Genomic DNA, 24715 nt, shown 5'->3' with positions numbered 1-24715 from the left:
ATCCTGGGGACCAGTGCTCCCTTCTGGAACTTGGAGGCTCTTGGGCATGGTTTCAGCAGTGGGCCACTGTGTTCTTCCTGGTCCAGTATAAGTCACAAAGAGAGAAATTGCTCCAAAGGTATGGGCACCCTTGTCGTGCTGAATAACTTGACAGATCGAAGACTCCGTTTCTTAGCTATAAAATGGGAGAATGGCTACTGTCCTTTATTACACCACAAAGAGATTATGGAGACTGAAGAGGGTAAGGAAGGGGAGAATATTTAAACAATTTAGAATAGAACACAATGGTAATGGATGGAGTGTTAAGTTACCAAGGCTAGTTACAGCTTAGAAGCTCTGTCATTAAAACACGGTAGTACTATCCACCCTGTTAGCCGTCTGTATCACAATGCTTCCTGTCGTGGTAGGACGGAAAACTGGGTAGTTAATATTTTTTTAAATTAAAGATTGTATTTATTTATTTGACACAGAGAGAGAGAGATCACAAGTAGGCAGAGAGGGAGGCAGAGAAAGGGTAGCAGGCTCCCTGCGGAGCAGAGAACACCATGTGGGACTCCATCCCAGGACCCTGAGACGTGAGCCGAAGGCAGATGCTTAACCCACTGAGCCACCCAGGTGCCTCCTGGGTCGTTAATACTTTTATGGTTGCATGATCTTTGAAATTTTCACATCAAATTTCTGAGTGTTTTAATGGGCCCCCCTTTCAGTCACCAAATAATGGCAAGTATCCAGAAATGGTCACCAGAGGGCGCTAGATCACTTACGGTGTCTGCCCGGCTCCCCAGCAAAACCACCATGATCAGTTATGTCAAAGGGATTGGGAGGGAGACAAACCATAAGTGACTCCTAATCTCACAAAACAAACTGAGGGTTGCTGGGGAGAGGGGGGTTGGGAGAAGGGGGGTGGGGTTATGGACATTGGGGAGGGTTATGTGCTTTGGTGAGTGCTGTGAAGTGTGTAAATCTGGCGATTCACAGACCTGTACCCCTGGGATAAAAATATATGTTTATAAAAAATAAAAAATTAAAAAAAAATAGGAAAGAAAAAAAAAAGAGTATTGGAACTGGGTCCAGGCCGGAAAAAAAAAAAAAGAAATCCAGTGTATATTAGTTATGATGTTGGGCCAACACTTAAGTAAATAGGCTTCTTTTTTTCTCCTTGGCTATTACGTTAGCCGTTCTGCTTTTTCAGTTTGCATGCTAATGTACTTTTATTTATTTCTTTTACGTCAGTTTAGACCGTTCAGATGAGAATACTTCAGAAACCTGAAACTCTGGTTGGTTTTGAGAGCAGCCATAGACACATGTTCACATGACAAAGAGGTCGCCCTCTCCTCTGAGAAGTTTATAAATGTACTGAGAAATAAATATGTGGCCTATATTATTTTCAGAAAGGACAAGGCTGAAGTTGGTCTTTGTGCTTAGGCTGTCAGTGCTTGCCTGATGGTCCCTGGTCCCCAGCCTGCAGACACGCCTCATGGAGGGGAAGTGCCCTGGGGACATTTGGAGGATCCTCTCTCTCCTCTGTCCTTGGAGTCTATCTACTGGTGGGGCCCTCCAGGCCACAGCGTAATGACTGCAGCAGAGAGCAGGGACACTTGGCCCCAGTCCTTATCCCAACCGAGGGGCTCGTTGGGTGGAGAACAGCAAATTGGGGGCAGGGAGCAATAGTCTTGCCTGGACTTGTCTCCCCCATCATCTGGTGCCTGTACACACACGAGCTCTGGTTTGGGGGTCAGAAGCCGTGGTTGGCGTTTGGCTGTGTTTTGGGTCACAGTAGTTACAACCCAGACTTGGATAATGTTTTCTTTTTCTTCCTTACAAATAACCCTTTGTTATTTGTAGGTAGGTAGGAAGAGCAGTTCCTGTTTTTATTCCAATTTTACAAGTGAGGGAACACGATAAACCCAAGGCACTGAAGTTTCTTTTAACTTTGAGGTTCTGTTCCATCTTGTAGAACCTTTTCCCCAATTGGTTAGACCAGGTGTGGGTTTCCCGAAGCTGGTGGTGGGAGAGGCAGGCAAAAGCCTGATGAGGGCTCTTTCTGGTGGATGGTGGCATTCTCATTCACTGCCTACCAGTCAGGCCATCTCGGGAGGTGGTGTGGGACAGGAGTTGTAGGCAAGGTAGGATATTGACTTTGATAGCAAGGAACTCTGATGAATTGTGACTCAGCCTAGGTTTCGTCTAACAGAAGTTGCTAAAACCTTCAGCCAGCCCTGGCGGAGGTGATGAAGAGAGCAGGAGACAGGACGATGGGATGGTGAAGGTGACAGTGGGGGAGAAACACAGGTGGGGATTCTGCAGTTGGGGTGCTGACGTCACAGCAACCAGTGGTTTCTCGCTAGTAGCCCCAGACTGGTACTGCAGGAGAACTCCGGTCATGGGGGCTGTCCAGGAATGCCTGGAGAAGAGTCATCGTGTGTGGAAGCTCAGTTTTAAGGGGAAGGGAATCCGTTCTGGGGGTTTCATATCCCTGCGAGCAGACAATCCTGTCATTCCGGTTCTTATTATGCTGTGGGTATTTTATTTTTAAATTTCAAATCTTGTACTTGATTTAAGGAAAGTCCTTAACGTTCCTGGCATATGCTGAGGCCCAAAGGGAGCAAGGTACAGCCATTTAGAGGGCTAATGAATCAAAGGAGTCTCAAGGTCACAGTTACCTTCTTGCAACATCTCCATAGCACTTTTGGGGCCGACCCTTAACTCAGTGCTGGGAAGAACCCAGGGTCTTTGCAAGGACTAATGCAGCACAGATGTGTTGAGAGAGGCTGCTGAACACGAGGGATGAGGCTACATGTGCTATCTGGGTGACAGTTTCACTTTCTGGAAAACACCATCTGTAACTCCCTTTTATGCATTGCTTTGTTTGTTTTGAATAGTAAGATTAAGTTTATTTTTTATTATGTTCAGTTAGCCGACATATAGTAGTACATCATTAGTTTTTGGTGCAGTGTTCAACGGTTTCTCAGATGTGTATTACAGCCAGTGCTGCTCCCTTTTACGTGTTGATTTTTGAGTACCAAATTCTCAAGAACTCTTACCTCCTTCTATTTCCTCCTTTGACTTTGGCCCTGACTGTTTTCTCATGGGTATGTGTCCTGAGCCCAATGAACACATTCTGAATGAGGTTTGGAGAAGCTGCAAACTTTCCCTTCTGCTTTTCTGCCCTGCCAAGCCTCCCTTCTGGGGTCCTCCCTAGCATCCCAGCATCTTAGGGCCTCCAGGGGCAGGGGCGGGGCTGAGCTCTGGCTCAGGCAGAAGCAGGGCTGGGCCCACACAGTAAAGGATGCTAACTTGGCCCTCACCACAGGAAGGGCTGAAAGGAACTTGATAATTCCAATTAGTCTTAAACTAATGAGCTGGAAACTTTGGGGAAACCACTGTGGGTAATGAGGGGAGAGTGTGACCATCTTCTTCCTAATTAGCACTGGAAAAACTTGTAGTCCAGCTGGTAGCCAAGAGGAAGAGCAGTGTACAGAGGGAGCAAAATTTTTGAGAGCATCACAAGAGGTTTTCCCCTGTGGTGTAGGGATAGAGTCTGCTGAACAAAACCAGGCTTCCCCTCCTCTTTAAAGGTGGGGGTAGGAGGGAAGACCCTAAATGGGGAATGGGAGGCTTGAATGGCCCCTTCTCCCAGCTGCCCTCTTCACACAGTGGGGTCTGGGGCTAGATAAAGGGGGAGTGACTTTGGGGAACTCAATTGTCTATTGTAGCCTGCACCATCCCTGAGGCCAGGTCCCCCTTGCTCATTTCTTTTTACCGAAGAGATAGGCAGCCTCTGTCCCTTAATAAAGAAAATGCAGAAAAACCACCTGCTGCTGTCAAGGGCCAAAGACCACCCGCCAGCCTCCAGCTATGCGTGGGGCACTGGGGCACTTAGGAAGGGGATAGGGAAGAGAGAACTAGAGGCCAGAGGGGGTCGAACTAGGGTGTATATCCAGAAGGGTCCTCCTCACTCCCAAAGCCCGAGAATTTGGGGAGTGTCCGGCTTGTGGTGTCGATAGCTCCTTCCCTCCCCACCGGGGGATCCTTTGGCAAAAACGGCCGGCCATAGGTGCCCAACCGTCCTCTTCGGGTCCCCCCGGGTTGCTCGGCTGGGGGCGCAGCACCTTGGAGAGAGGCGCCCGATCCCGAGTCTTGATTCGGGGCGCTCTACCTTGCGTTCTGGGGCTCAGGGGCTCGTGCCAGGGGGCCGCGGAGGGGTCAGTCTGCCCCCGGTCCAGCTCCGAGCCGAGGCGTGCCGGCGGTGCAAGCCTCCTCCCCTCTCGCCTCAGGCGGCCTGAGCCCGCGCCCGCTCCAGTTGCTGCAGCTGCCGCTGCTGGCGGCTGCGGGGAGCGCGGGGAGCGCGCCGAAGAGGCTCGGGCGGCGAGGACGGGGACGAGGAGGAGCCGGAGGAGGCGAGGAGGAAGAACGAGCGGAGGCCGAGGAGGCTCAGCGGCGTGGCGACGCGGCTCAGGGATCCCGGGGGGCATGGGCTAGCGGCCGGGGCGGCCCGGCAGCCGGACGCCGCGGACCTTCCGTGGCCCGACGCGTGCAGGGGCGGCGAGCCGGAGCCGAGCGCAGCCGGGTACGGCTGGCTGACGCGGGGGCGTCCCGGAGGAGGGGGCTGATTACCCATTATTAACTAGTTGCCGCCTAATAAGCCAGGAGCGGCGGGTGAGCGGCGCCGGCTGCGCGCGGGGAGGGTCCCGGTCCGGAGCGCAGTGCACTCGCGTGGCGCACGGCGGGCCGGCGCGTGGAGCCGGGGCGGGCCCGGGGGCGGCGCAGACCCCGGGCGCGGGCGGCCCGCGGCGCCCCCTGGCTCTCTGCGCTCGGGGCCGGCGTAGCCCCGGGCGAGCGGGGCGCGGGCCGGGGCGGGGAGCTGCCCGCGCGCTCCATCCCCTCCCCCCCGGCGGGCGGCCGGGGGGAGGGCGGGCGGCGGCGGCCCGCCGTATATATCTCGGCGCACCCCGCCAGGTCGCGCACAGCGCCACGAGCCCAGGCGCCTCCCCGCCCCCTCTCCGCGCTCCGCGGCGGCGGCGGCGGCGGCGGCAGCAGTAGCAGCAATATGGCTGTTGATGGGTGTTCGGGGTGGCGCTGGCGGCGGGAGGAGCTCCCCCGAGCCCCTGCGCCGGCTGCCCGTTGCTAGCTATGGCAAATGGTGGCGGCGGCGGCGGCGGCAGCAGCAGCAGCGGCGGCGGCGGCGGCGGCGGAGGCAGCAGTCTTAGAATGAGTAGCAATATCCACGCGAACCATCTCAGCCTAGACGCGTCCTCCTCCTCCTCCTCCTCTTCCTCCTCCTCTTCTTCCTCCTCCTCCTCTCCCTCCTCGTCCTCGGTCCACGAGCCCAAGATGGATGCGCTCATCATCCCGGTGACCATGGAGGTGCCGTGCGACAGCCGGGGCCAGCGCATGTGGTGGGCTTTCCTGGCCTCCTCCATGGTGACTTTCTTCGGGGGCCTCTTCATCATCTTGCTCTGGCGGACGCTCAAGTACCTGTGGACCGTTTGCTGCCACTGCGGGGGCAAGACGAAGGTAACGCGCGCCCCGGGCGCCCGCCCCCTGCGCCAGCCCACCTCCTCGCTCCTCACCGCGCTGTGCCGCCCTCCATCCCTGCCTGTCTTCCCCGCGCCGCCTGCCCTTCCCTCCGCTCTCCCCGCGCCCCGCTTGGCGCGGCGGGCGGCGCGCCGGGGCTGAGGAGTGGCCCCCGACCGGTGCGCTCCGGGACGCGGACGCCCAGTCCCGTCCCCTTGTTTACGGCGGGGTCGCGGGCGGCTGCGGTTGGGGCCGGGCGGGGGTGGGGGAGAACGCGCGCCGCTCGGGGGCCGGGATGCGGGGTAAGGAGAGCGGAGCACTCGGGGCCCGAGGCCGCGGGGGCGCCACCCGGTGCGTGTGCCGCCCGCCTCGCCCGCCGCGGCCGGGCTCCTGGTGGTGGGAGAGGGGGGAGCACGTCGGCCCGCACTCCAGAAACCTGTTGGGGAGACGAGTTCGTGGAGTCGGTCGGCAGGAGAAACCCTTAGGGCAGGGGAGAAAATTTTTTGGACTGGGAAATCCCGGGGGAGGAACCTGGCCAGAGGAAGTGTGGGGACCTCGGGGACAGCGAGGAAAAGTTGGGGAGCTGCATCCCAGTTTTGGAGGCAACCCACGGAGGTTGCCACTTTAGGAATGTGGCGAGGTCGCACATCTGATGTCACCTTCCTCCCCATCCCTTAGATATTCTCGTGGAACATACCCCGCCCCAAGTTCTTCAGCCTCTGTATTCTCGCCCCCACGCCACCTTCCCTAGGTCCCCGGAAATGCCGCGGGCGGCGGGGAGCTGGAGCAAGGAGGTCCGCGCGAGAGCCTCCGAGGCCGCGGTTTCGCGCGGAGCCTCCTCCCCGGCGCTTTTGAGGTGGCTGGATGTCGGCTTAAGCTATTCCTGGCGCAGAGACGCCCACCACCACCGAGGCTCACTACACCTTAAGTATGGTTGCTAGGCTGACTGCCTGGTCTGTCGCCGTGTCCCTAGAGATGTCTTCCCCTCCCACCCCCCCTCCGCGCACTGGCTGAAGGTGAGGGGCCGGGGCAGTTTTTCACAGAAAACTGCAGAATGGAAAAGAAAGAACTGGAAAAAAGAGGGACCGAGCTGCATTGTGTTTGAGTAAGGGGACTTCACGGCGCCAACATTTTCGGAGGGAGGGGAGATCAAAGGGAATAGGGGACCCGTTCAAGGTAGAGGCAGGTCTGGGTCGCACACCTTCTAGTAAAGTTAATGCCAGGACCCCTCAAACTTCCACAGGGCTCCGCAACTTGTAGCAGCCTCCTTAGTTGCTATGGGAAGTAGGGAAGCCAGGGGCTGTGGGTGAAGGACAAGGAGGAACCCAGGCTCTCTCTCTCCTGATCATTAATTATACACCGCGCTGGGTGCTGGAGCTCAGCTGTGTTTTGTGGCAGCACATTTGTGTTTTGGAAAATACTGGTGTGTTGGAAATAAGGGAGAAAAATAAAAGCCATCTCTCTCTTCCTCCTCCTCCCACTTCTCCGGAGGCTTCCAGATGTTGGCCAGGCAGCTTTGGAGTTCCCTCCTCCACACAGAGGTCTCTCCTTACTTGTCCAGGTGGGAAACCGCCCACGTTCCAGAGACGCAAACAGGCTAAGCAGACTCCGAACCATGAGACCCCGAGACCATGCTTCTTGCCTTAGCCTTCCTCTTAACTCATCGCTGGTAGACATGTTCTCTCATGTCCTCCTCTCACGTTCTTCAGTCCTGGAGTTGTTTGCTTTTTTCCTTTACTGAGAGTCTGTGTCTGGCCTTAGGGGAGGGATAGCTCCTGGTCGTGGGCATCTAAAACGTTCAAAACCACGGAGTGGTTTGGGAGCAGTTTTTAACAACCTCCTCCTCCTTAAGGAATTGGGCATTCTCGATCAGAACGAAGACTTTTTCAATGAGTCAAAATAAGTTGCGGTGTTTTTGTGATTGTGGGGTTTTAAACACGGCTTCCATGCCCTCTTACCCTAGGGGTCCATGGATGTCACGGCAATCCCGGGGAGGAAATGTTGATGGGACTGTTCACACACAGAGTCTCTTTCATAAATGATGACCAAGCATAACTTGTGTCAATCGTCTCAAGAAAAGAGATTTTTGGCAATGATCATTAGAAAAAGCGATCCCGGGGGCGCCTGGGTGGCTCAGTGGGTTAAGCCGCTGCCTTCGGCTCAGGTCATGATCCCAGGGTCCCGGGATCGAGTCCCACATCAGGCTCTCTGCTGGGCAGGGAGCCTGCTTCTTCCTCTCTCTCTTTCAGCCTGCCTCTCCATCTACTTGTGATTTCTCTCTGTCAAATAAATAAATAAAATCTTTAAAAAAAAAAAAAAAAAAAAAGAAAAAGCGATCCCTGTCTACTAGGCTATACTTTGTAGCTCTGAGACTGGCTGACTTGACATAACTGGAAGTTTCTACAAAAAATCAGCTTGGGATGAGAGATGCTTGCAGTTGGTTGGGAGCTTATGAGGCGAGTGGAGGACCGAGGTCAGGTCACTTTTAATACCATTAGCGTGCACTTTAAAACACGCCCAGAATCTCTTAACAACTGCACGTTGATTTGGTCGCTTGAACCATGCGTAGCCAGCTCCTTAATAGTAACTTAGGCCTTTTCAGAGCTTTTCTTTCTACCCCCGAGGGCTGTATTTTTACTGCCATCATGGTTTTTTGTTCTTCATTCTTTTCACTTTTCAAGTATTTGATAGTTGTCGAAGTGCGGTACAGAAGAATACATCTGGCCTAAGCTTGGAATAATGATTTTAGTGCTAGCTAAGCTTCCCAAGCAAATCGAGACTGCTTATGCACAGAAGTCTGTCGGCCCTCAGCTGTGCTCGTCCTCACCCTCATTCAGTCCTGAGATGGTTTGACCAGGAGCTGGGGTCCCTCGGAGGGCAGGTGTCTAGCATCTGAAATTCCATGGGAGGTCAGTCTCCACAGGGTGTCCTGACATCACAAGTGTTTGGCCTCTGGGAGAGCACCATCTTTTTTGATCAAAGGAAGCCAGGACGATGGGCGTGTCTCATGGGGCTTCTCATCTGATTCACACCTTTGGTCTCTGAATCTCCAGTGGGGAGTGACTTTACTGTTTTGAAAAGAATGGTATGTGGACTTTTTTTGGAGGGGGAATGAGAGCACTAATCACATATTCCCCTGTTGGGAACTTGGGCACAATCATCCAGAACTGTGTTCTTTGCCGTCCTTTTTCACATTATTGTTTTTCTCTGTTGGGTTTCATCAGAGGTCTGTGCTCACGAGGCTGTGACGTTTTGAGACTGTAGTGAACAGTGAGCAGCCTAGGCAGCCTGGAGAGGGCCGTGACCTTGAAGAAGTCATTTAACATCGCTGGGCTCTTTTTCCTTGTGTTTCAGATGTGGAGATTAAATTCTGCAGCTTCTGATGCCCCTTCCTGCTCTGTGATTCAGTGTCAGTGCTTGGAAGGAGTTGAGAAACTATGGGAAAAGTTTCTAGCCCAGAATGTGTTTTTCAGCTTTTCTGGCACATTCTTTAGGAATTCAGCCTTGGAGTGCCTCTGCGTCTTGATTCCCGCCTTCTCCTCTTCCAGCACATGGTCTGCTTCTCTTCAGATTAGTCTGGGGAAACCGAGGCCAGCTTTCTGAGGGAGCTGTGGCTTCCTCTGGGGAACTTGAACGTGGCCAGAACTAGGATTACACCCGCTCTCAGTCTGAGCTGTCCTCCCTGTAGAAGTTTGGGCTTAATCAAGCCCGGTGTGCATGTAATGAATTATTGAAGTGTCGTCTCCATGGCCGTGTCTGAGAAAACAACACGTTTTCTCTGTCAGGTTCATGACTAATATAAATATCAGATCCCATTATGGCTTGGTAACTCCCTAGGGTCTGGTCCAACGTATCCAATCAGGGCTGGAGCTCCAGTGCCTCAGAATTCTTGAGTCCAGATTGGCCCTGCTGCCTCACCTCGACTTGGAGATTGCCGGCAACTGGACGACCTTCAGCTAATTCTCTCTGGTCAGATCACTTAGTGTGGCCTTGGAGAAGCTCTCCGGTCCCAGTCACAGGGGAGTTCCCACTGACCTTTCCTTGAGCAGAGGGTGTTTGCTTCCCATTCCTGGCTCTCTCTGTGGAAATGCATACTCTGTGAGGGACTGGGCAGTCGGACCCAAGTGCGGATCCGGGATCTCACACTTATGACCAGGGCGTCTTTAGCTGGCAGCCATCTGGAGCCTTGATTTCTTCATGTGTAGAAGGAGCATAATGGTGCGTCCTTGGTAGGATGCTTATGACGAGTAACAACCGTGGATATAGAGTGCCCAGCTGGTGCCTGGCACTGAGCAGGCTCCCTGTAACTAGCTCCATGGAGCGGTCAGTTTGTTTTCTCCTCGATTCCTTCAACGATTTTGGCCCCGGGGCGCACAGACTGCAGCACATAGAACTTTTTTCCTGGCCCAGAAGGAACCTCTAGACTCTGAAGTCCGCTGTCTGTGGGTCCAACAACCACTTCAGGTCAGACCGAGATTTGGGCTCATGGCTCTCGGCCGTTGCAGGCTGCGGGGTGGGGCGGGGCAGCCAGTGAGGGCTCCTGTGTTTTGACGGCGGCTGTTTGGATGGTGGGGACCTCAGTGGCCTGGTGTCGACTATATTTACCCCCTGGGTCTAGGAGTGGTAGACCTAGATCATGTGAGCTGTTTGGTAGATGGGCAGGGCTGGCCAATGTCACACCATTAAGGGACCACATCCATCCCTGTTACCCCAGTCCGGAGCTCACAGACCTGTTCCCCTGATGATGTCACCATTCCCTGATGATGTCTGATGATATCACCATTCCCTGATAATGTCCGATGATGTCACCATTCCCTGGCCAGGGTTCTCCGTATCCGCACCAGCTTTCCTCAGAACAGGGTTTCCCAAAGTGTGTTCAGGGCAGTACTTGCCTTTACCTTGTGAAAAACGATGCGAGTCATGGCACACCTGAGCAGCCCCTGGGAGAGTCACATCACAGGCTCGGAGAAGTCCTGTGGTAGAGAAATTGGTTAAGCTGAGCTTAACTGTGCTCCCTCTGAGCTGACTTGCCCAGCCATCAAGCTCGCTGTGGCACACCCAAGAGTCAGCCTATGACCTTGGGCAAAGACTTTGCTGCTTTGTGCCTCCGTTTCCGCAGCTGCAAATTGGGGGTTGTCACAGAGCACAGCCCTGTGGGGTAGGTACTCTATCCAGCCCTATTCTATAGACTTTCCTAGGAGGACACTGGTGCCCTGAAGCCTTGGACTGACTCTGTTTCCAAGTGTGCTGGGGACGTAACCCAGCGTGCATCAGAGGAAAGGAAGAGCTGCCCTATCATTTGGCGTGGGGCAGAAAGAATTCCAAAGCCAAGACCAAGTGGACCTCTGTTTGCCTTGCTACTGTTCTTCCTGGATGGGACATTCATTGGGTACCTGGTAGTGGGGAGTAAGTGCTTGCTTTGGGTCTCTCTCTCTGTCTCACTAGGGCAAGAGAAGTGTGCCATTGAAATAGGCTGGCCCTGGACTGCGGTGCCAGGACCCCTTGCTTGAAGTGGGCAGCCGGGGTGTCCTAGCTCATGGTGGCGGTGCCATGGCAACTTGTGTATCACAGCAGCCCACCCCACCTTCTTGGGCCTTCAGAGCCATGGAGCCCCCGAGGGCTGCTTCTGTGGCTCCGGTGGAAAGGACTGCCCTTATGCAGTGACGTTGCAGGTCCCGGGCCCTGCGGGGAATCCTGGCCTTCGTGGACATGAATCCAGGGGTCAGACAAGGTCAGGCCTCATGCAGGACCTTTGAAATTCCACAGCCTTTCTGGACCCTGCAGAGAGCAGACCGAAAGTGCCTCTTTTTTTGAAATGCTTCTTGAGTGGGGGGACTCCTGGCCCTGGGCGCACAGGGAAGGAATCTTAGCCTCAGAGCAGGGATGTCCTAGCATTCTGGGTAGAATTCTCAAGGAATGTTCGTTCAGTTGGATATCAGATCTCTGCTTCCAGGGGCCAGAGAGAATATTTGTTGGTCTAGTCCTGGGGCTTCTCCCACCTTACTATGCATAGGAATCCCCTGCGGAGCCATTAAAATGTAGCTTGTGATTCTGAGGTATTGTAGACAGGGGTGGGAGAGGGTGGCTAGTGGGTCCCTGCTATGCAGACCGGGTTGAGCTCAGGCCCCTCTGGGCCATTATGTGCTGTGTCTGGGCCCTTCCTGTGAGAGCTACTGTTCGGGTGCCTGCTCCCGAGGAACCCACAAGCGCTGCTGGTCTGGGGGTGGGGGGTGGCTGCCAGGGCCATGTTCTGAGGACGTACAGAATGTGGTCTGTGTGTGGCCCGCCCAGCAATGTGTGGGCTCTCCCTCGCGCCAGTTGGTTACACGGCAAGGGGTGAGGCTTCCCGAAGTCCGGGAGGCCAACTCAGCCAAACCACCTTCTTGCTAAATTAAAGGCTCGTGGTGTTGCCAGGGCCGCACTGTGGTGAAGCTCCAGGAAGCCGGCTGCCGGCCGTTCCCTCTGGGTGCTTAAAGTCAGCGGGCAGCAGAACTGCAAGCCTGATTTTCCGCAGGGACCTGGGTGGGCCTTCCCAAATGGAGGGTTCAGCTTAAAAGGGTTGGACTCAAGACAGATCCCAAGTGTGGGGAGACCAGGGCAGGTGAGGGGAAGCCCAGAGCCTTCCCCGCTCCAGCTGTTCTTCTGAAGGATTCTAGCAGGTGACATGGAAAGGAGCTCCTTTTGTCACCTTAGCATGGTCCTTTGCAGCTCCCACTGTCAGGGACTTTTTCCTTGTGTTCTGTTCATGTCGTTCCATTGTCAAAGAGAAGCTGGAGTAAACTCTCAGACAAAAGCATCATCAGAGTCAGAATGAAGACGGGCTTAGCACAATGTCCAGAATAGGTCCTCAGATTAATGTTACAGTTATGATTGTGGTTGTTGATCTTGCTTTTACGAGCCCAAAACCGAGCTGGTGCCAGGGAAAAAGAAGACCCCCGTTGTGATTTTCTGTGACAGGGTGAGAGGAAGGAGCCAGTTGTGTTCTCCTGGGGCATGCAGATGTTTGGTCTCTGAGTTGCCTGCAAACTCGTTGAGGGCAGGAACTGAGTCCTATAAACACAAGCACACCCCTGTGTTGGGAAGGCCCTTTCCACAGTGCTGAGCTGGGGGCTGGATGGGAGTGCAGGGGGTGCAAATACATTTTGCTGCTTTTTCTGGGTAATTCATTAGAAGCTACTGAAAAAGTCTGGGTGAAAGGGAGGGGCTTGATTTGGTGACATGATGATGCTTGAATCTTTCCTGGGTTTCAGTTACTTGTACCACCCAGGTCTCTCTCTCAGCCAGTGGGCAGCAAGGCTTTAGTTCCTGATGGACAGGTGTTTGTGCGCTGGATGGGTCAGGCAGGGGAGGGAAAGGCAGCTTCAGAATAATGAAAGATGGAATGTGCTTTGTTTTCGGCGTTCTTTGGTGATTGTCTTTGTCTAATTGCCAATTTGGAAATGTAGTTGACACTCTAGGTCCAGAATGGATATACTTAACATCCTCATCTCCCTGTAAGATCGCATTACCTGTATGACTAATGCTTCTTTACATGGCCAAATGCGAAATTATTTAAGACATCTCATTCACTTTGTATTCTCCTTGCTGTTTCATGGGCCTCCATACCTGGTTTTCCGAGGGCCCCAGATCTGGTTTACTCTGGACCTTTCAAAGGTAATTAGCTGAAATGCCTGTATTCCTCTCTTCTCTCCTTCCTGCGGCCCTACCTCCTTCCTTCTCTTCTTCCATAGTGACTCCTGCCAAGCCTGGGAGCAGAGACTGAAGTTGGCAGATCAGTGGACAGCAGACAGGGACTTGATCTCGCTAGCTTAGAAGCACATGGCATTACGAAGGCATAGAGGTGGAAGGGAGATTTAGGGCCTGGGTTCCACTTCCTCCCCAGTGCCAGTGCTGGGAGCCCTGTGTGCCATCATCAGAGGGGTTGGAGTTGTTCATGATCTGCTGAGGCCACTCTTTCATGGAGGACAACCCACTCTGGAATGAATGGAAAGATCTTTCTCTTGGCACTAACCCCTCTTTTTTCCTGGTCTGTTTCCATGACACACAGAACAAATCTTGGTGGATGATAGATTTCAGGTTCTAAATCCAGCCCAAGAAGGCCCAGGGCTGGGTGGTGGTTAAAATCGGCAATATTGCTGGGGCGTCTCCCCTTCTCAGGCTACTTTTTTTTTTTTCTCTTAATGATTTCCTGGTGTCCTTCACCAGGGGTTGTGATGTTTCTCCTTGTCCTATTCCCTACAGTTTGGAAAGTGGCCCATTTCACTGTTGGTTCTGATCATTTGCCCTCCAGAATGTGTCTGGTCTTGTTGGAAGCTATGGGTGGAGGTTTTGGCTGTGCCCCAGCCTTCAGGTCACCTTTTTGTTGGTGACACATGCTCTATGCTCCAACGTTTAGTTCCCTTCACAGTTCAGTGTTGGGCTTGGCTGGGAGCAGATATGATTCTGGGGCCATTCCTGGAATCCAGATGTAGAGTGTGGATCCTTTGTGAAGATGCCTCCGTTGACCTCTGCCTTTTAGGTGTTGGCTGTTCCCGAAGGAGACTTTCTGCTCTTTTTGCACCATTTAAGTAGAGCTTCTCCTTAAGATTAAGTGTTGTTTCTCCCACACACTCTTCTTACCTCTTCTCTTGGCTTCCATATACCACTGTCGCCATTTCTCCTATTCTGTGTAACAGAAAGAAACCAGAAAAGAAAAGAGAACCTTGACGAGGAGAAGACGAGGGAGAGTAGGGGTAGAGGGAAATGCTCACACAACGAAACACAGAGCTTCTCTTCGAGAGTTAGAGAGTTAGAGGTCGGTTAAATATGTAATCAGATGGATTTTGTTTTCAGTTCCTCCACCTTTGTCTTAATGAGTAAGTCAGGACAATGAGTGAGTAAGTGACCTTACCTCCAAGGAGTGAGGCATTATGTAAAGACCAGTAGAAGGACTGATTTCACTTTTGGAAGATTTTAGCTCTTCCAGTGAGAAGTATTGTCTAGCTAAGTGATAGTATGAAGCCTGGGTGGCCCGTGGCTCAGAGACTGGGGTCCCAGGCCCCATGGGGATCTTTTTTTGTACCTGTTATTCAGGAGCAGAACCCTGCCCTTCTTGGGGAGAACCCGCTGCCCTGACTTGTTTTCCCTTTCTGTGACTTTGGAGTATATACCCTTTATGGCTCTGGAAGGAGAAAAAGTGGGTATCCAGTGATCTTCAAGTGGAGAACTCAGAGAAAGGGCTCTCAGGCTTGTGGGAAGGTTTGGAAGGTTTGGTTTATCCAAGTGCTGGGGATTTTCATGACCAACATTTTCTGACAACAGCTTTATATACATTGTTTTTTTTTCCTTCTTTGTGTTTTCATAAAGTGTTTTAGGAAAGGGCTCCCAGGAACTGTTTTGTCTACCCATGAATTATGGCCATTTCTCCTCTGGATTGTTTCAGCCACAGCTGATCAGTGTAAGATTCTCAAAGGGTGTAGGAATGGGGTCTTTAGCCCACAAGAGAAGTCAGTGGTTTGTTTCAGTCTTAAAAATGGCATCCTTTCCTTAAGCTCATGTTCAACCCTATTTTCCTCATAAGATTTCTTTTTTTTTTTTAATTGAGGTATAGTTGGAATACAGTACTATAGTACTTTCAGGTGCAAATGTAATAATTTGATATTTATATCTTGTGAAATGATCACGACAGTAAGTCTAGTATCTGTCACCATATATGGTTACAGAATTTTTTTCTTGCTATGAGGTCTTTTAAGATCTATTCTTGTAACAATTTTTGAATATGCAACATAGTATTTTAATAATAGTTGCTTTGTTATGCAGTAGATCCCCATGACTTACTGATTTTATAACGGCAAGTTTGTATCTTTCTTTACCTATTTCTTACACCCTGCATTCCCAGCTTTGGCAACTACCAGTCTGTTCTGTTATCTTTGACCCTTTTTTTTTTCTTTTGGAGATTTCACATATAAGTGAGATCGAATGGTATTTCTCTTTTTCTGTCTGACTTATTTTTTACTACTTAGCATAATGCCCTCAGTACCATCCATGGTAAATGGCAAGATTTCTTTTTTATAGCTGAATAATACTCCATTGTCCGTCTGTCTATCTTTCTGTCATCTATCACATTTTCTTTATCCATTCCTCTGTCAATGGACACTTAGGTTGTTTCTGTATCTTGCTTATTGTAAATAATGCTGTAATGAACATGGGGGTGCAAATATCTTTTTGATTAGTGTTTTTGGTTTCTTTGGATAAATGCCCCTAAATGGAATTGCTGTATCATATGGTAATTCTATTTTTAAATATTTTTGAGGAATCTCCATAGTGTTTTCCAGAGTGGCTGCACCAGTTTACATTCTCACCAACAGTGTACATGGGTTCCCTTTTCTCTTTCTCTTTCTGATAATAGCCATTCTAACTGGTGTGAGGTGAGAGCTCATTGTAGTTTTTTAAAAAAAAGATTTTATTTATTTATTTGACAGAGAGGCAGAGAGAGAGCACAAGCAGGGGGAGTGGCAGGCAGAAGGAGAGGGAGAAGCAGACTCTCCGCTGAGTGGGGAGCACTACGTGGGGCTTGATCCCAGGATGCTGAGATCATGACCTGAGCAGAATGCAGAGGCTTAAACCCACTGAGCACCCCCAGGCGCCTCTCATTGTAGTTTTGGTTTGCATCTCCCTGATGATGAGTGATGTTGAGCATCTGTTGGCCTTCTGGATGCCCTCTTTGGAGAAGTATCCATTCAAATCTTCTGCCCATTTTTAAATATCAGTTTGTTTGCTTTTGTTTCTCCTTTGTTATTGAATTATATATGTTTGTTACATATTTTGGATATTAACCCCTTATCAGATATATGATTTGCAAGGATTTTCTCCCAGTCAGCAGGTTGCGTTTTCATTTTGTTGTGGTTTCCTTTGTTGCACAAAGGTTTGTTTAGTTTGATGTAATTCCACTTGTCCATTTTCGCTTTTGTTGCCTTTGTTTTTAGTGTCAAATCGAGTACATCATGGCCAAGACTGATGTCACGAAGCTTATTGCCTGTGTTTTCTTCTAGTAGTTTTGTGGTTTCGAGTCTTAAATTCAGGTCTTTAATCCATCTTTAAGATTTCTTTAACTGCAGTGTTTTATACTTTTATCCTTAATTGTAAGTGGACTGTATATTCATTGTAGCAATGTACAGCAAGGCATCAGGAAGGAAAAAAAAGACACTGGGATGGCTACTATTAAAAAAAACCAACTCAGAAAATAACAAGTGTTGGCTAAGCTGTGAGGATTTGGAATCCTTATGCACTGTTGATGGGAATATAAAATGATACAGTCACTGTGGAAAAAAGTTTGGTGGTTCCTCAAAAAAAAAAAAATTAAAAATTGGATTACCATATGATTCAACAATTCCACTTCTGGGTACGAATCCAAAAGAAGATATTTGCACACCCATGTTCATAGTAGCATTATTCATAAAAGCCAAAAGGTGGAAGCCACCCAAATGTTCACTGACAGATGAATGAAAAAACAAAATGTACTATATACATACAGCGGCATATTATTCAGCTGTATAAAGAAAGGAATTTCTAAAACATGCTACAACATGGATGAACCTTGACGATGTTATGCTAAGTAAAATGGGCCAGGCACTAAAGGACAAATACTGTATGGTTCTATTTATATGAATTACCTAGAATAGTCAAATTCGTAAAGATAGAAGTAGAATAGTGGTTACAAGGGACTATGGCAGGGGGGAACGGGGAGTTGTGTAATGGGTGCAAAGTTTCAGTTTGGCAAAATGGAAACATTCTGCCCAAAAATGTGAATGTGCTTAATACTCCTGAACTGTACACTTAGATGTACAGTTAGGATGGTTAAGTTCTATGCTATGCCTGTTTTACCAGAATTTAAAAAAAAAAAAAAAAAAAAGGAAAAAAAATTCCTTCAAACCCTACCTCCTGGAGATGACCTCCCATTATCTTTGGGCACATTTTCTTCCCAGACACATTCTTCACTGTGGTGCTCATGTTTGTCCTTGGGGCAGCTAGTAATTTTCCTCTAGGGGTTGGTAAATGGCAGCCCCATGAGAAGCACCCAGCCTGACCTCTTTTGATTTAGATGGTGTCCACACCGAGAACAGACAGAACAACCCTCCTTCTGCCCCTGGAGCCTGGTTTAATGGTATCTATTCTTTTTTTTTTTTTTTTAAGAATTTATTTATTATTTGACAGAGGGGAGAGAGATCACAAGTAGGCAGAGAAGCGGGCAGAGAGAGAAGGGGAAGCAGGCTCCCTGCTGAGCAGAGAACCAGATGTGGGGCTCGATCCCAGGACCCTGAGATCATGACCTGAGCCGAGGGCAGAGATTTAACCCACTGAGCCACCCAGGTGCTCCAACAGTGTCTATTCTTAGAGTGAAGTTAAAGGCTGCTGGAGTTTTGATTTTTGACCTGTGAGTGGCTCTGGTGTCTTAGGCAAGTCATTGTCGCTGGGCCTCAGTTTTCTTATATGTTCTCTGATTCAGTGATCTCAATATATAACCACTTCTTCCATCAGATTCTAAAATTATCATTTGTGGGGCGCCTGGGTGTCTCATTGGGTTAAGCCTCTGCCTTTGACTCAGGTCATGATCTCAGGGTCCTGGGATCGAGCCCCACATCTGGTTCTATGCTCAGCAGGGATCCTGCTTATCCCTTCCCCTGCCTTCCTCTCTAACTACTTGTGATCTCTCTCTCTGTCAAATAAATAAATAAAATATTTAAAAAAAATAAAAAATAAAATTATCATTTGTACCTGATGAAGAACCCAAGAGCAAATCATTCAAGGCAGACGGACAGCTCTGGTTCTATTATAAATCATGAGAGTGAAATTGGACTGATGTGTCCCCAAGACATCAGTACTGGCTTTGATGAGGTGGCATATTTAAGAATTATGATCTAAGGATATAGACCTTTTTGGGAATACCCTCAAACTTGTCATTAAAAAAAAAAATCTCAGAAGTAGGATTTTAGGACACTGCTATTACTTCTAAGGAAAGAGCCACATCACTGTTGGGGTTTTAGTTATACTTTTTGGTGTGGAGGCAAGGCTGAAGACGACTTAGATTACAGACTGTAATTGGTGCGCTGTGATAGGCTGGCTTTGTGGAGGTTGGGCATAAAAAGAAACCTCTCATTAAAGAGAAGTTTGGGCAAATCAACCTTCTTTGATGCTTTTCCTTGACTGGCCCCAGAAGGCAACCCTGGAGTGAGAATGCTCCTCTTGGCTCTGTTCCATGGAGCATTCCAGCCTCCAGAAGTCAGGATGGGATGATCAGAGCTTCCGTGGTAAAGGAGCAAGTATCTGAAGGGAGGAGCCCCACACTCTCAATAACTTCTGAAATGAAATCTCCCCGCCCCCAAACTGTGAGCGGCTAGTACAAGACAACGGACCAAGTAGTCTTGGGTTACATAACATCAGTAAGATCATGCTACCGGGGGCCACGGATTGTATTTTAACTTGTCACAGACACAGGACACCAGCGCTTCACAGATCTGCAAGGTTCCAGATAGCTTTTGAGTATTACCGAGTGAACTGGCAATGTGTGTAGGGCTTGACGATGCCCGGACAAAAGAACTTCTTTAGATTTTTCTGTCGTGTCGTTACGCTCATATCAGAGGGTACGGACATCCTGTGAGTATTTCTTACAAAACGAAACTGAAAATTGAGAGGGTAGTTATTGTATCTGCTGTACTGAATGGTTGATTTATAGCCACGAACCAGATATGACAGATTTCTGCAGCTCTGGGTACCTTTTCATTTTCTGATGACAGGCAGTGCCAGCGCTATATTTTTAATTGCTCCCTTCTTTAAGTCAGGAGCTGAAATGTTATCATGCAAATCTCTTCTGAGTTGCATGGAAACTAATAAAATCACAAAGGTTTCTATTTGTACTCTATGAACACAGACTGTAATGAAGCTGAAACAGCCATCTCTAGGGGATGGTGCTATTTAAATGCAAGGCAGGGCTTTCAAAGGATTCTAATGGTGAAAAGAGAAACCTGCAAGCGAGCGGTTCCCTGCTTGTCTCCCCACCTCTCGGGCACCTCTTCACCTACACTCCTCCGTACTGTACTTCCTGACTTCCGGAAGAACCAATTTAAAGCAAAGACCTCTAATCTCTAATACATCCTGTCTGTCACCTGTTGTAGCAAACAGCAGTCCGCTCTCAGACAGCCTTTCTTGGCCATGTGCTCCTCCTCCGCAGACATGGCATGGTTCCCTACCCTTATTGGTGCTTTTGTTTTGGTTAAGTCCATGTGAACTGGAGTAACGGACTTTTTAGGGAAGAAAATTAATAAACTCTTTTTTCGAGTACTTACTATGCATCACTGTTTTAAGCTCCTTATGTTTATTTTAGCTAAGCTTCAAAATAGTCCTATGGAGTAACCATGTTTATAATTCCCATTTTATAGATCAGAACACTGAGGCACATAGAATATATCTATATATCTAGATGAATTTTTGGATAACAGACTTTGGGTGCTTACTATGTGTCTGGTGATATCTAGGCTCTTTGCATTATCTTACTTAATCCTCATAAAATCCAACAAAATAGGTGGTGGCACTACCATCACTTTACAGATTAGGAAACTGAAGCATGGAGAGATTGAGTAACTTGCCCAGGGTCACAGGCGTGAGGGGTGGAGTCAGGTTTGAGTTCAGGCAGGCAGGCACTGGAGCCTGTATGTCTCCCCCTTGCCCTATATACCTGCAAGCTCATCCATGCCAGAGTAGGGAAAACATGAGGGCATAGATAGTACTGAAAAGAAGAGCTGGTGTGGGGAGATTCCTGCATCGTCCCTAAATGAGGTCTGAGATCCCTTAGACAAATTCAGAGAATTATATACTGTGAGGATAGAAATGAACCTTAGAGGTTATCTAGTCCTTTTAATCTCTCTAAGTCTTGTTCTTTCTTGCTGGAACATGGGATCATCACCTTTTCTCTACCTGATTGGCAGGTATGCTGTGTGCAGTTGTATAGGTTGCTTGCTGCACAACTCTAGGGCTTCACTGAGATTCATATCAGATAATACATAGACTTTAGGAACTATGGCACATGTGCCATGTCTCTCTTTTGGGGGGTATTTGGAGGTGCAGAATAAATATGGGGCATGTTTCCAAGTATCAGTCTTCCTTGAAGTTTTGAATACAACCACTATTTTCTTTTTTAAGGTTTTATTTATTTATTTGACAGAGTGAGTGAGAGAGAGAGGCAGAGAGCAAGCACAAGCAAGGGGAATGGCGAGCAGGGGAGAAGCAGGCTCCCCGCTGAGCAAGGAGCCTGACGTGGGGCCCAATCCCAGAACCCTGGGATCATGACAGGAGCTGAAGGCAGCCACTTAACCTACTGAGCCACCCAGACACCCCACAACCACTGTTTTTGATATTAACACATGCACAGGAGATATTAGGAGTAGGGTGCTGAATTCAAGTGTATTTTTAAAATCTTGAGGGGTGTATGGTATGTGTGTATTTGTGCATGCCCCTGCAGGAGAGCATGAAGAGTGGAAAAGTTTGACACCCACAGGCAAAGCCTTGTCGTTAAACTGTAAATGTAAGCGTCCTGATGTGGCATGATGCATTATTATTCCCACATGCTATTTGCTCATATTTGAAACTCTGAAACTGTGTTATTAAAAGAATGGGAATTCTATGAAAAGCATATAACTATATCTGAATTCCCCAGTCTGTTATAAATAAAGCACATTTCAGATGTCGGTAGGGCAGAGAATTTAATCTGTGCACTCAAAAGAAGGTAGTGCTAACTCATGCAGTGGTTATGAATCTTCCCTTGCCTTTGAAAGATCGATTCATTGCCACTCTCCACCTCCACAGCCTGGAAATACATTATTGTATCACAATATGGATTTCTTTCTAGACCGTTGGGTATTGTGGCCTTGCGTCTGCCAGAGCCCATGCATGGAATATCTGGAAGCAGGAGACGAAGTGGTCAGTCTTTGAGTCTTTATTAGCATGGCTGTCCTTCTCCCAGGGAAATAGACTTGTATAAGGCATTGTTTCCTCCTGGGCAATGCCAGTACCCACACTACCTGCTTCCTGGGGGCACCATTTACCAGTCATAGTCATGACCGATGCCCCTGCAATTGTGCAGTGTAGATCTCACACGTCCACACAGGTGGCTTTTCTACAGTGTCTAGCTGGGTTGTATATACTTACGTAAGAAATTTCAAAAAGTGCAAGGCCCTTAATTCTCAATGGCCAAACAAGTAAGAGAAACATCAAGAACTTGAGGTCTGGAAGAGGTGGAGAACTCTGAGAATTGGTCAGAGAGGGGGTGGCCAGACAGAGACCACTGGGGATGTAGGGGTGTGAAAGTGGATCCAGCCTTGGCCCAGCTCTGGGACAGGCTGTTTCTATGACTTCTGACAATGGTGCTGTCCTGACATGATGGAAAAGGGCTCCTTGGCGCCCACACTTGTTCTTACCCTGGAGAAGAGCGAATGCTGGGGGCTGGCCTGTGTGTGTCCCTAGAGCATGTGCAAGAGGAATAACAGGATCCAGAGGATTTGGAAAAGGCCTTTCCTTTGCCAACTGTGCTATTTTTAGCTCCCTCCCACGGCCTCTGCTGTCCCCAGGTGTTTGTCAGCAGAGCACCCTGCACCTATATGGAAAATGGCAGTGGGAGCCCAGGCCTGCCCGGTAGGCCACAGCGGTATCACTACCGGGCCCGTCGGCCAGGCCGGATCTCTGGGGCTGGCAGGCTGCTGCAGGGCGCTTGCATAACTGGCCTTTCCGCTGGTCGTGGTGCCTGCTGGTTCTGGGTGAGGAGGTCGGGCCAGAGTAAACAGGTCTACACCCCACGGCCCCTCCCTGAGCTCTGGTGCACTGGATGGGGCTCATGGGCCTAGTGATGAGCTGGCAGAGGCAGGAGCTGCTTTGGCTGTGTTGCTGCCTGAGAGTGCCCAGGGCTGAGTGACATGCATGTACTGGGAAGTGTGCAGATGGCCTGGCCTGGCCCATGGGTGGTCCAGGTGTGGTAGAAGGCCGGGTGTGACCTCAGGGATGGCTCACACCTTCCCTTTTAACTTTTTACCTCCCCCATTCTTTGAGGCTTGGCTCACTTGCTGGGAGTGTCACCTTCCTGGGAAGCCTTCTGCACTTCTTTGTCTGAGCCAGGCCTTCCTCTGTCCTCTGACCCTCCCCACTGTGTGTTCTGCCCATCCTCATGGAGCATAATGCCTCTGCTGCCCCTTGTGGACAGGGCTGGTAGTTCTCCTTTTCTGACCTGTGTAACTTCCGGGGGCTCTTGGAGAGCAGGTGGTGCGGGTCTGCCAGTCAGTGATGGTGGGTGGCTAGTCCTCAGAGAAGGCCCTTGACAAACCAAGCCTCCTGGTATTCATGCTCTTGGGTATCTCCCTGCTTTGAATCTAGCCTGTGACTTGCTTGTCACTAGTGGAATGAGGTGGGGATGACTCTAGGACTTCTGAGACTAGGTCAGAAGAACCCTTCCAGGTTCCCTCTGGGTCTCCAGGAACACTGGTTTTTGAGAAGCCAGCCATCATGTATAAGATGTGTGATTGTCCTGGGCACCTGGGTGGCTCAGTGCATTGAGCCGCTGCCTTTGGCTCAGGTCATGATCTCAGGGTCCTGGGATCGAGTCCCGCATCGGGCTCTCTGTTCAGCAGGGAGCCTGCTTCCCTCTTTCTCTCTCTCTCTCTGCCTGCCTCTCCATCTACTTGTGATCTCTCTCTCTGTCAAATAAATAAATAAATAAATAATCTTAAAAAAAAAAAAAAGATGTCTGTCCTGAGATCACCATCCTGTGAAGTCCAAGCTACAGGGACAGGCTTGGAGTCTGAGGTGCTGTATGACGATGAGGGGTAGGGAGAGATACTCTCCAAGGAGTATCAAGGCACCAGAGATGGTGGGAAGAATCCATCTTGGAAATGGATCCTCCACCCCCAACTGACACAATCAAAGATGTTCTAGCTAGCTCATCCCTTTCCGATTTCCTGACTTAAAATTGGTAAACAAAATAAAATGATTGTTTTAAACCACTACATTTTGAGATGATTTGTTATGCAGCAATAGATGACTAGAACAAGTAGCTATCATGGAGGATGGTCCTTCTACCAGATCTGGCTCCTGGCCCCTTCCATGGTTTCCTCTTAGCCTCTCTTCCCCAGTGTTCTAGAGCCAGCCACATGGGACTTTCTTCTTGTCACAGATGGTCTTTGATCTGCCTGGAATTCTCTTTCCTTGTCTTTCCTCTCCTGTTCTACTTAGCTGACTCCTGTTTATCCATTAATGGGCTGGTGAGTGTTTAATCTCTAGGGAGAAAATGCCTATTTGTAGTATTTGCCAATTCCTATGGTATGAATATCCCCACCATGGCTAGTTTCAAGATACCAACATGGTGTCTTGGAACACAGAGGCAGGGGCTGCCTCCCACACTTTGCAGATGTGGAAACTGAAGCTCAGAGAGTTTTACTTTCCTAAGGAAGTCATGGATAGACTTGGGTTCTAGTCTACATGGCCTCAAAGACCATGCTCTTTCCAGGACACTACACTATTGTTATGAAGAACTTGTAGTTGACCATCAGCACAGCTGATATTCCTTCTGGGCTGTCTTCTTTCTTCTAGACCAATGGTCCCTCCACTGCTTTTCTTGAGTTGCTGCTGCTTGTTCTTCCTCGCGTGCTTACCATGCCTAACCAGTCATAGCTGCTGACTTTTCTCTGCAGCCGTATTATGGTATGTAGACTCTCTGGTGCATGCAGTGGTCACAGAAGCAGTGAGTCAACAGGGACCTGTGAGTCCATCTGAAGGCATGATTAATTACATGTATGAGTCAGGCAAGGCTAGCTACTGTAGCAAGGCACCCTAACACGTCAATGACTTAACACAGTAGAAGTTCATGTGTTGCTTATATAAAGTGACATTAGTGGCGTATGTGGGGTGGGATGAGGCCGGGATGGGACTTTTTTCACACGGTGATTTGGGAACCTTGCCTCCTACCTGTGGATGGACCTGCCATCCTCTAGGGGGCCACGATGGTCTCTGCTGAATCCTTGGCATCCAAGGATCCCCTGACAGAAGGGGAGTGAGAAATAAGGACCGCGAGGGGTGGCTTTGTGGGAGCAGTCCTGGAAACCATTCACATCACTTCTGCCCAGCCGGTCCATTGACTAGAACTTAGTGACTGGTATCTTAACAGCAAGGGGTCCTGGGACAT

The 24715-nt window shown here is 49.6% G+C and overlaps 1 protein-coding gene across 25 annotated transcripts in view; it reads left to right on the top strand.

Moving 5' to 3' along the window:
* Positions 1-4852: 4852 nt before the first annotated feature.
* Positions 4853-24715, top strand: part of KCNMA1 (potassium calcium-activated channel subfamily M alpha 1) — a 730733-nt gene continuing 710870 nt past the window's right edge. For 6 of the 25 annotated variants that reach the window (XM_045083543.1, XM_045083544.1, XM_045083530.1 and 3 more), the window contains exon 1: positions 4869-5517. In XM_045083543.1, coding sequence (XP_044939478.1) covers positions 5134-5517 — 384 coding nt within the window. In that variant the 5' untranslated portion in view covers positions 4869-5133. Of the gene's footprint in view, positions 5518-24715 lie in introns of all 25 variants that reach the window. The other 19 variants (XM_045083540.1, XM_045083542.1, XM_045083541.1 and 16 more) reach the window with 9 other exon arrangements.

Source organism: Mustela putorius, unplaced genomic scaffold, assembly GCF_011764305.1.
Source record: "Mustela putorius furo isolate JIRA1106 unplaced genomic scaffold, ASM1176430v1.1 tig00000698_pilon_pilon_pilon, whole genome shotgun sequence".
NCBI classification, from domain to species: Eukaryota; Metazoa; Chordata; class Mammalia; order Carnivora; family Mustelidae; genus Mustela; species Mustela putorius.
The sequence above is the reverse complement of the archived record's forward strand: the minus strand, read 5'-3'. Positions and strand labels throughout refer to the sequence as shown.